Source organism: Dama dama, chromosome X (genome assembly GCF_033118175.1).
Source record: "Dama dama isolate Ldn47 chromosome X, ASM3311817v1, whole genome shotgun sequence".
NCBI lineage: Eukaryota > Metazoa > Chordata > Mammalia > Artiodactyla > Cervidae > Dama > Dama dama.
In genome coordinates, this window is record NC_083714.1 from 116948274 (window position 1) to 116960715 (window position 12442).

General features: G+C 36.2%; 1 protein-coding gene across 1 annotated transcript in view; it reads right to left on the reverse strand.

Moving 5' to 3' along the window:
- The window catches only part of LOC133052842 (cilia- and flagella-associated protein 47-like), a 167040-nt gene that overhangs the window by 12792 nt on the left and 141806 nt on the right, over positions 1 to 12442 (reverse strand). Inside the window, exons 15-16 of the mRNA XM_061137675.1 lie at positions 11207 to 11301; positions 7599 to 7751 (exon numbers count right to left, since the gene is read on the reverse strand). Coding sequence (XP_060993658.1) covers positions 7599 to 7751; positions 11207 to 11301 — 248 coding nt within the window. The remainder of the gene's footprint in view (positions 1 to 7598; positions 7752 to 11206; positions 11302 to 12442) is intronic.

Sequence of the window (12442 nt, forward strand, 5' to 3'; positions counted from 1 at the left end):
GTATAGAAATTAAATGGAAGAACCCAAGTTGTCTGAGTCCAGATGTCACAGCTGAGGATACCAGGCCTGGCAAGTGGCAGGCCTGAGGATGCCATCAGCAGCAGCTTCTGGAAGTATGCAGGCCATTATCTGTGCAAGGGAGTGTTCTGGCCCTCAGGGTAGAGGCCTGGGGCACTCAAACATTGAGATTCTGGTCAGAGGAAGAGAAGCCAACAATAGAGATGGAGAAGGGATAACCAGGGAGATGTAAGCTCAGAGCACAAATCTGACCACTGGATTAGGCATACTGGATAGGGTTGACAATCTTGTCAAGGGTACTGTCATTAGAGTAGTTAGGACAGAAGACTTAATGGAGTGAGCTGAGCAGAGAAAGCAAAATGAAGAGAAGCAGAGGGAAGGATCAAGTCTAGAGGCCAATGTGGGGTCATGGGAGGGCCAATGACAGGCTTCTCTGGAGCTAGTTGTGATTACAGACCAAATCCAACATGGGCATCGTCATGTAAACAACATGCAACAAGATGACTGGCCTTTGGGTAAAATGAGACCAGTGTGACAAACACATCAACAAATCAGGCACACAAAAGACAGTAGATTAATCAAAGAAAGACAGCCTCAAGCTACAGTACACCTGGGATATAAAAGGAAGTGGCATGAATTTGTTATGCAGTTAAATGGCAAAACTACTCACAGAAAAAGTCCCACAGAGAGAAAGTCACTGAACTAATCTCCAGAGAGGCATAGAGAAGGCAGAAACCCGTTACTTAGGAAGAATAAATACAATTATAGGGGAAATACTGCCCACAGGGTATAATTTGTAGTCTTATAGAAGTCACATTTCAAAATACTGTCTAAAAATAAAAGCAGTATAATCTCCCAGTAGGGCAACACCAATTGATTTAAGTAGTACAGGTGCATAAATCTAACACATTGGAGAGACAATTTCTTGAATTCCTTGACAACAGTCTGTGCCTTGTTAATTCTGGCATCTCTGGGACTCAGCATAATACCTGGCAACAAAGATGTTCCCGAGATTGTTGTTGAATAAAAAAGATATGAAAGTGATCAATCCTCATTAACTCAATGGTGTATGTGTGGAGTCAGGGTGGAAAGAGAATAGAGAGGTCCTAGTGTTTTCATTTAAATGAGGTTTGATGGTTTTATTGGACTCTCAGGGAAAGAAGATGGTGAAAAGTAAGAGAAAATAATGGGAAGGCAGTGGTGGGGGATCCTTATTTCCTATTGATCATGTTTACATAGAGAGGCTTTTTCACTTGCTAGAAGGGAAAGGTATAGGAGGGAAAAATATCTCAGCATCAATCAATCCTTCATCATGATCTGCCCTCTGAGAGAAAACAACATATCTGATCAGTGAATTCGGGTGAAGAAGTGAAGCCGGAGCAGATAAGCAGACCCTTCTCTTTCTTTTCTGATATCGTCAATCAGCATGCACACCTTCTCTTCCTTCTTTGTGTATCGATTATTTATTCCTGTACAACTGGCTAGTTTGGGGTAAATGCGCTCGATTGTGGTGGAAGGTATTGACAAGCCCAAATGAATCCATAGTACCAAGTCATTTTCCAGTTCACCTTTATAATACAGGTACCTTTTGACCTCCATCTGCCTTATTTCTACATCTACTTTTCAGATGACTATAAATTTGGATGAAGGAATACAGGCTGTTAATTAATGATCACACCTAAAATCCCATCACAGCTCAAGCCACAGAGTGAAGTGCTTTAATTTCCACCATAAGGGATTTAAGAGACTATAGGAAGTACAACATGGCATGAACAACATGACTTTTGGATTCTATTTAATGTGTTGAGTAAACTATAATCAAATGACACACATAGGTGAAAAGAGCTGGTTTGCCTTTATATAAAGGCTAAAATAGTATTCAGGCTTGTGACCAGCCCCATCCCTTCATAAAGAAATAGATGAGAAAGAAACAGCAAGCAGGGGGACTTTCAGAGACTGCATGCAAGTTGGTTACATCTTTGGAATTGGGCAGTAAAAGGAATCCAGCAATTACTAGACGCTTTTAAGGAACTCAGACTAGAGAGAGGTCAACTGATTTATCAAATATTCAGAGAAAAGACATTAAGACATTACTATTTTTAATGTTTAAAAACATTAAAATTGAGTGTCTGTGCTTAGTCGCTCAGTCATGTCTGACTCTTTGCGACCCCAGGCACTGTAGCCCACCAGGCTCCTTTATCCATGGGATTTTCCAGGCAAGACTACTGGAGTAGGTTGCCATTTACTCCTCCAGGGGATCTTCCCAACCCAGGGATTGAACCCAGGTCTCCCACTTTGCAGGAGAACTCTTTACTGTCTGAGCCACCAGGGAAGTCACTGAAGAAACCTACTTCTGTATAGCAAGACATGCTTCAGAACAGAAACATATGTTTACAAATTAAAATGTCTTTTGCAAAAAAAAAATAAAAATAAAAAAGATGATCTTCTTGAGTTTGGTGGTATTGAGCAGAGAAAAAGCTACTAGAGAATGATGGGAAGCAATAAGACTGCAAACTTTCCAAATAGTTACTTTCAATAGTAAGCATTATTTTTCATCGTGAAAAATAATGAAGTAGTGAAATATGAGCCATATCAAAAGGTGTATTTTCAAGAGCTATTTAAGAGAGAGACTTTTCCACATATGCTTTTCGAATCTCCCAGAATGATGTTGGCAGCCTCCTTATAGACCATTCTTATCTAGAAGGGAGTGGATTTTTTTTTTCAGGTAATAAGATCTAATCAATTTCTATTATCAGAATTATATATATATATATTTAGCTTGCAACCTGACAAGGGTACGATTTAAGCAATTTAAGTAGCAAGAACATATTAAAATGAGTCCTGAATGTAAGCATTTCTTTACCTTCCTTACTTCATGTCATAGAAGCATCAACATTTTGCCTTCAACAGGATAAATTTCAAATAAAAATCAAGCTTGAAGACTAAACTATTAAACTTCACTGAAGCATAACAGGATGACACAGAAAACAACGGTTTCACTTCAGAAACTGGACATTCACTGGGGAACACTTATTATAGGTTGCCTGCATAATAAAATTGTTTTCTATTTTAGTAAGAAAGTACTCACATTTATTTATCACTGGAAATTGGAAACTGCATTACACATTTGAATTCTGTGGTTAATCTACACTAATATTCTTATCCCTGATATGCATAAACAATCAGAGTTTTTTTTTTTTTATATTGGCTACTGGTTGAAGAAAAGAAAGCCAATAGAATTGCATTTACTTAACAATTACTTTTTCTACATTTGTCCAATGCTACTACATGATTATCTAAGGTAAAATCTGTACCCAACTCATAATAATTTTTGGATATAAATGGAAATGGTTTGCATCAGTCTGATTTCATTATTAATACATAGTTCTTTGAAATAGAGAGTAACTGTATAGGTGTTGCAGTGGAAAATTCCCCTGTCCTCATACAAATTTATTTCACTTTTTATAAATTTAAGCAGGCTGTGATTATGTTAGCATTCTTCAATTAAAAATGAAAATTCAACCAAGGAGAAAAAAGTAGTAAATTAATATAATTAAAAATTAAATATCTCATTGTGCAACCTAGTGACAGCATTACTACCTCTTACTCTCATATACTTCATACTATCAGTAACTGCCCAGTAAACCAAAAAGAAGTTAATGTGAACTAATTCTTTTTGAATCTTTTGAACTATATTGGGTACATATAACATAGATACTCATTTCATAATTCCATCTCCAGCTTTTAAAATAGTGCCTGCCAAATTTTATAATGAGAGTGTGTGGGGAAGATGATTCTGATATTTTTACAATCCGTTTAAGAAATATTTATTATTTCTAGAGTCTCTTATACATTTACTCTTAGAATGCCTATTTGCGAATAACAGAACCCCCGTTTGAATAATCTTTTTTGGAAGACACCAAGTGTTTCATGAAGTAAACGAAGAGTTCATTAAGCATGACAGAGCTATGTGTCTAGTGATGGGCAGAGAAAGGAGACCCACAAAGAGATGAGAAAGCAGGCCTTTAGAGAAAAGCAGAGAAATAAATACTCCCTAGAACTACATATTCGGAGAAGGCAATGGCACCCCACTCCAGTACTCTTGCCTGGAAAATCCCATGGACGGAGGAGCCTGGTAGGCTGCAGTCCATGGGGTCGCGAAGAGATGGACACGACTGAGCGACTTCACTTTCACTTTTCACTTTCATGCATTGGAGAAGGAAATGGCAACCCACTCCAATGTTCTTGCCTGGAGAATCCCAAGGACAGCGGAGCCTGGTGGGCTGCCGTCTATGGGGTCGCACAGAGTCGGACACGACTGAAGTGACTTAGCAGCAGCAGCAGCACTACATATTACAGCTTCAATAAATGAAGATAAACAGATTTCCTGCATTCTGACTACAGAAGATTTGGGGGAGCCCAACCTCCCTTATATGCCCACTCTGGCCAGGAGGACAGCATATGACTGAACTATGATAAGAATCTTGTGGCAAGCTTGGGAGGTGGTTTCCATAAAAAAGGAGTGGGGGTTGGCAGGCCGGGCAGAGCAGACTGTCTCATAGATGCTGATCATGCTGGGAAAGTGGATGGTAAATGTAGAGAAGTGGCAGGTGATCCCACCCAGGTTAATAACAAGTTAATGTCCTAGAGAAATAAGAGACTGGAATGACAGTAGGGGACAAATGGTGAATGTAATTCTGGATTATTTTACATAGACTGAATAACATTTTAGTCGGTAAAAAATGATCAACTGTCATTCATATGAATTATATGTTTTATGGCTGAAAATGGATGAATAGTGTTAATTTTCTATGTTGCAAAGTAATATTTTATTCAGCAAGCAGTGGGTAAACACAGGGTAGGAAGTATAACAGAAGAGGGTATGATAATAAAGGGAACGTGGAAGCAATTTTTTGTATACTGATTGACCACTTTGTACTGGGCATTACACCTTAAGTTAGGGAACCTCTCAGAAAGCTTTGCCCTTATAAAAGTTTTTGATTTCTACAGGGCTTTAAAGAAAAAGCAATTAGGTTAGGGCTGAACTCAATATGAACTGCTCAGAACCTACAATTTCATATCTAGGTTTTAAATCTAAATTATTATTATTTTTTAAAAAGCTTTAAAACACAGTTGATCTTGGATTCATGTATCATCCCTTCCTCTGCTGCACTGTAGAACCCTGGACAAGTCATTAAACTTCTTTTACTGAGATTTCCTCACTCGTAAAATAAAGATATAGAGATACTATGTGTTTCATAGCGTTTCTTTGATGCTAAGTTCTACAATAATGTAATGAATGCAAAACATAAAACAGCATAGTTCTTGGAAGACTAAATGCTCAACTGGCATGGACAGCAATAAGGTTCTAATCTGGGTTTGGGGCATGGTAGGAGGTAGAGATGGAGAAGGCAATGGCAACCCACTCCAGTGTTCTTGCCTGGAGAATCCCGGGGATGGGAAAGCCTGGTGGGCTGCCGTCTATGGGGTTGCACAGAGTCGGACACGACTGAAGTGACTTGCAGCAGCAGCAGCACTAGCAGGAAGTAGAGACAGAATGACAATACTTGATATCACATAGATGGCAGAGGGAACTGGAGAAAGGGAAATGGTACTCAGGCCCCAACAACAGGGCCAGTGCAGGTCCAGTTAAACTTGAATCCTCATCTCAGTAGGGGATTTGAGATGTTGACCAGAGATCTAACTGGAATGCTATCCTAAAGACTGGGGATACCAGTCTCACGGTAGGAGAGGGATGGGATGTAGGTAAATTTCCAGGCCCAGAAAAATAGTCCATGTGTAATAGGTTCTCATTAAGTATTTTTGGATGGAAAGATGATAGACTTTATCAGTTCACAGCAAATAAAATATGGCAGACACTGCTAATTGTCTCCCCAATATTTACTTTCTCCCTTTTTGCTTCTCTTTGTTCTAGAATGTCTCCCAATTTTATCTGGGAGTCTGTCAAGAGACATTTCCCAGTCTCAAGGACATCTATGTGTGCCTATATATAACTGAGATCTCACTGATAGGATACAAGTAGAAATGACATATGCATCTTCAGGTCATGGTTTTAAAAGGAACCAGCTTGTTATTTACTGAGGATGTGACTGTAGAATTGATGATGCAGATGAGGACAACTGGGTGGATGGTGGAGCAACAAGAGAAAAGGACCTGAAAGTGAAAGTCGCTCAGTCGTGTCCGACTCTTTGCGACCCCACGGACTATAGAGTCCATGGAATTCTCCAGGCCAGAATACTGGAGTGGGTAGCCTTTTCCTTCTCCAGGGGATCTTCCCAACCCAGGGACTGAACCCAGGTCTCCCACATTGCAGGTGGATTGCTTACCAGCTGAGCCACAAGGGAAGTCCCAAAAGGACCTGAATCCCCGATAATCGCAGGGGGCAGAAGCATTGCACTCCCTAAACCAAGCCCAAATCCAGGCTTACAAGTGAAAGAGAAAGATGCCTTTGTCACTGTTAACTGGCCTTGGTTAAAAGCTGGCTACATTCCTAACAGGCTTCCATCACTCAAGTATGGTTGGAGGTATGAGAGGGTATATTTCAAATTTATTATATTCTAACACCATCTGAGTGGGACTAAGTTGAGCTGAGGGACTGCTATTCATATTCATCAGAAATGTCTTTAATCATTTAAAATGAGCATTTATTACTTAGTAGAAATAGTTACTATAAAAAAGTAAAAATTATTTTACTATCTCTTGTATATCCTCTCTACACTCTTGTATACGCTCCCTTCTGTTATACCTCATTTACATTCTCTCATCACTGAAATAATTAGATTAGACACAGAGATGGTAGTAGTGAGATCAAAGTAAAAAACAATAGACCAAAATAAGAAAACTAGAGAAGATATTTTGATTCTGCAAGGCATTTCATACTTAATTTTGTGGTTAATTGCTTTATAAATAATACATAAAGATTTCTCCACTTGATACTAATAAAACAATTGTTAAGGGAATTTCCCTTTCAATGGGAATAGGAGCCTTCTATATTATTTCATGTGGAAGATGGCTGAAAACTAAAGTTTGTATCATTGAGAGTTGATTTTGCCAGACCATCATATTAACTTTTTGAAATGTCTTAAGACTCCAAATGTCAGAGGGATTATTATACAAAATATATTTGGGTATTGCATCTAATTTATGTCAATTTTTCTATCTCTTTAAATAAGAAACATTTTATTCAAGGTCATTCTTTAAAATTTAAAGCTGCAAGCCATGGCTTTAATCACATTCCATAAACCAGAAAAAGAGAATAAAGTAAGAAATTAAAGTTGAAAGACATGAAAATTACAGTTACTACAATTTTTTCTTTCCTCACTGATGACATAACCTGAATCTATTCTTATAAATCGATCAATAGCCAAAACTAATGTCATTTGCAGAAAACTTCTATGTGAAGAGGACAAAAATAACTGAACACTCGTTGGGCACTAACAGTAAATGAGAAATGGATGGGCATGAATTTTCATGTAACTGAGTAATCAGCAACCTGAAATTTAAGGAAATTGAGTTTTTATTTATTATAATTCTTTATATCCATGACTCTGTTCTCTTACCTTCTATATCTTCATAATATGCATATGATTTTCTTTTTGGAATCACTATAAAGTCTGACAGGTCTAAGATAGGATTTTTTCCCCAAAAATCTCCATCCAGTGTGACTTCCACTTCCTCTTCTAGCCGCTTCCTGGCCTGACACTTTATGACAACTACAGGAGAGAAATACTTTCAGTTAATTTGATTAATGGGCTATTTGATTGTTCTTGAGATAGAAAAAAATGAATTATGCTATGAAAAATAGAATTCCCTTTGGCAGACTTTGGCATGTCATCGCATCTGGTATTAACACACATACATTCATTCAGTATCTATATACACTGACATTTTGGAATCATGAATATTAAATAATATGTAAAAACAGCATGACAAGAGATAAATCTAGAAGATACACAGCGAAGTACAGAAGATTACATTAAGATGCAGAAATGTGATTCAGGGACTAGATTTTTCAGCTATCTGTAAGCTTATTGTGGTAAATACCAAATTTTACTTAAATAAAAATACTACAGCAAATACTTTCAAATAATTTTTTTAAAAGTCTTATAATATTTATTTGATAATACTTTTAGAATATATCTTATTATCTCCTAAACTAAAAATATTAATTTAATTAATATTTAATTTAACTAAAAATAATATTACATGTACCTTGAAATTTACTTAAATTATTTAAGTAAAATATGTTAATTTCCATGTGTGAATTGCTTTCAAATTTATAAAATACACTATTTAGCAGTTAAAAATAAAACTAATTATTTATTTAAAAATAATATTAACCATTATTACATTAAACATTAAATTAATGTAACTATATATTTCTCTCTATATATTAAACTCCAACATTCTCTTATATAAATTTCAGACGTGTTAGTGATCTTGTGAGTAACCAAAATATTATATCTATATATAGCTAATAATTTTATAAAGGAATATTACTATGTTGGCACCATCTCTATAATATTATGAGGCCATGTATACTAGAGTCCATATTTATCCAAAATATATCAAATGTTATATTTTATCAGTTCAGATGCACACAGGACATAAACTGAATATGAGATAAAAAAGTGAATCATAATATTAAAAAAACTTTTGAAATATATTACTGTATGCTTTTATGGCATCACTAATAACATATTTTAAAATAATTTTATTAGAATATAGTGCTTTACAATGTTGTACTAGCTCCTGCTGTACAGAAAAAAAATAATATGTTCATCGGAACTGCAAAACTGGATAATGTTCAGCAGATTTACGTGTTTTTGCAATATGTACCACATCTACAGTAAAGAAATAATTAAAATAAATTTTAATTCTTAAACTTATAGGTTGATACTGAACATTTTGGACTTAGAATTAATTATGTGAAATGTACAACAGGGTACAAAGTTAGATGTAAATTAAGTGGGTTGAAATGGCTGAAGAAAATGTACAAGCTTTTCTGGTTATAATTAGCTTCAGTCTTAGAGCATTAAATCGGAAATTAGTGTGATCAAAGTAACAATTAGCATCATGTCACTGGCCTTGTCCTATACGTCCTTAGGAAATTAGTGTCCTAGCAATACCAGGATTACTAAATCACAATGGATTCACATTCCATTGTCTTTACACTGTGATAGGCAGTGCAGCTCTTTTCCAATTATCTACCTCAATGGACAGGAGCAGATTAGAATGCACAAAGAGAAAAGATGGCTCACAGTGCAACAAAAGTACCCTGGGCTTGAGAATAACCTGGGTTATAGATAAACATAGAAAAGAAGAAAAAGAAACAACAAACATTGATTGACACAGCTGAGCAGGGAAAGCAATGGGTTATTTCCAACGTGTTCTTAGGAATGAAGAATGGGCTGTACAGAGAATAAATAATATTTATTTATAAAATCTTACCCATTTGTTTCTCAGGGCATTTGTAGAGAAAAAGAATTACTAGAATAGGTTTTAGACTTTTGGTAAAATGATTTAATAACTACTATACAATCTGCTCAGAACACAGATGTTCACTTGGTTGTGCTAATATAACACAGGCTATTTACAGAACTCACATTTACTTTAAAAAAATAATAACTACCAAGAGAAGTGACTTGATAGAAAATGTCTATGTTTTGGAAGCATATTTAACCTTTATTGAAGACAACGGTGCAAGAAATTTATGTTTTTATTTTCTCATAGGCTTTATTTTAGACTTCTAAAAATCTGCTTTAAATCTTTAATCTAGGGGGAAAAAAAACAGTATCTGGAGTAGACACGAGCAATACTGCTGTTAGAATTCCAACAGAGTAATGTCTAGGCTGTATTACATCACTTTGATCAGAAGACTATTATAAATTTTACATTGCTCAGCTCTATGGAAAGTATACAAACAACTATGTCCTAGACAGAAATAAAAAAATATTTTGACATGTTTGTGAAGCATTCTGAAGATAATTTAGTGTATGTGAAATATTTATGTGTTGATAGTTTTTTTAGCACAAGAATAAAAATTCTTCAAGTAAAACAAATGACATTTATTGTCAAAGGTATTGTTAGGTACATGGATTTTCACTCCACTTAAAATTAAACTACATAAGGAAATATATAATCTTGTTCTTCCTTTATAACCAGTGTATCTGGGGAAATGCTATTATTCACAAGCAAAACTTGCTATTTTCTCTTCTAAGTGTGGTGACATAATTTATGCTAGTAAAGACAAGCCCTTTTTCACTAGCAAAGACTGGTATTGGAAGAAGAAGGAAAATTCAAAATTTCAAGACTTCTTACAGCTTATTTGTGTTGTTCAAGGTGGAGATTGAAAACAGATAGCCCTTTGTTGTGCAATTCAGTGATTCTTACTTATGAAGAACTATGCCTAGAGCCTGGTAAGAGGTTGGGATACTAAATTTCACCCTATGGTTATCTAAGAGGAATTGTGCTTGTTATCTTAGAGGAATTCTTACACTGACCCTGGGAAGAAAATGGGAACATCAAAGTATGCAGAAGAAGTGAGAAGAGTGTTAAGGAAAGAGATCATACAGAAACTTGAGGTAAGTCTGGATTAGGTGGAGGAAAAAAGGGGTCATTGAGAAAAAGAAAGGCATTTTAAGAGTAGAGATTTGATGTTGCATGTGTGGTGGCAAAGGAAACCTCCCTGAAACCTCCATAGTATATTCCGACTAGTTTTTGGAGAACAAAATCAAAGATTTGTATTAGGAAAACTAACAGAGGAATCATTGTCCCCATGAGTTACACAGAAGCCAGAATATGGTGATTATATGTGATCCAAGAAGCCAAGTACCTAGGAATCTTACAAATCTAGTACAGGGCTCAGAGTGCATCAAAGACTGTGAAATAAAGGGGTCTGAAGTTGATGTTATATCAATCTTAGCTGATTGGTAGGTTTCACCGACAGCAAGAACAACAGGAAATGGTATAGTTTTGTGAAAAGATCATTGAACTTACTGTTAAGAGAACAGATTCAGCCTTAGCGTTCCCACCAACAGAGCTGGGTGACTTTATACCTACTTTCTCTGAACCTGGATTTTCTTGCTTGTACAAAGAAGACATGTGATTAGACGGTCTCTAAGATCCCTTAAAATCCTAGTGTTCTCTGACTGTAAGATATACTTACTTTTTGAGTTTTCAGGAGGTGGTGCCTGTGGGAGTCCAACAATAGGGTATATCCAGCGTATTTCTAGAATTTCTTCACTGTCTAGTCCCAAACCCCTGATTAGAAATTAAATTATTAAGAGTGAACAAAAGCATAAACACTTTCAGTATTAGTATAAAATAACACATTTTTAGTGACCTGGTGATACTTTAAACAAAGCTCATAAATTTAAACTTCGGTGGAGAGAAACTAAGTATGAAATAAAAAACATTTTCTGCAAATGCTGATTTTTATAAACATTTCAAACCAAACCCTGGGAAATCATCACAAAGAAAACTGTAGTACAATCACTGTTAGATCCAAGTTACAACTGAAGAACTCTTTTCCCTACATTCAAAGGTTGGTACAGCAGCTGGCCCTCCATATCTGGGTTCTGAATCCACAGATTCAACCAACCATGAACTGAAAGTATTATATAAAAAAAAAAAAAAAACAGAAAGAAAGACATTTTGGAAAGTTTCAACAAAAACGAAACTTCTATTTACATAGCATTTACATTGTATTAGGCATTATAATAACACAGAGGTGATTTAAGGGATTCCCAGGTGGTGTTAGTGGTAAAGAATCCGTCTGCCCATTTAGGAGATGCAGGAGACACAGGTTCGATCCCTGGGTCTGGAAAATCCCCTGGAGGAGGAAATGGCAATCCACTCCAGTATCCTTGCCTGGGAAATCCCATGGACAGAGTAGCCTGGCAGGCTATAGCCCATAGGGTCACAAAAGTGACATGACTGGGCACAACACAGCAGCAGAGGTGATTTAAAGGATATGGGAGGATGTGTATAGCTTATATGCAAATTCGAAGCCATTTTATGTAATGGACTTGAGCAGCAAAGGATTTTGGTATCTGTGGGGGTCTTGGAATCCATCCTCCAAGGATACTGAAGGACGACTCTATTGGTATTAATATTTACTGATGTGACTAAACTGTGATTAATAAGAGGTAATACAGTTTCCATGGATTATACTCTAAACTGGATAGGAAAAGCACAAAACAAAAAATGCCGTTAAGTACAGGACTTCAGAAAGTAATGGGGAATGTACTTTTGGAGGCTACCAGTTAAAACAAAAGGGGCATTTGTAAAATTATTCAAAGTCCATCAGACACCATCAGGAGGACAGTGATCCTAGAAAATGGTTTTGACTGTTGTTGAAAACAGATTTTTCTTATTAAAGATGGAGCACAAGACACAACAG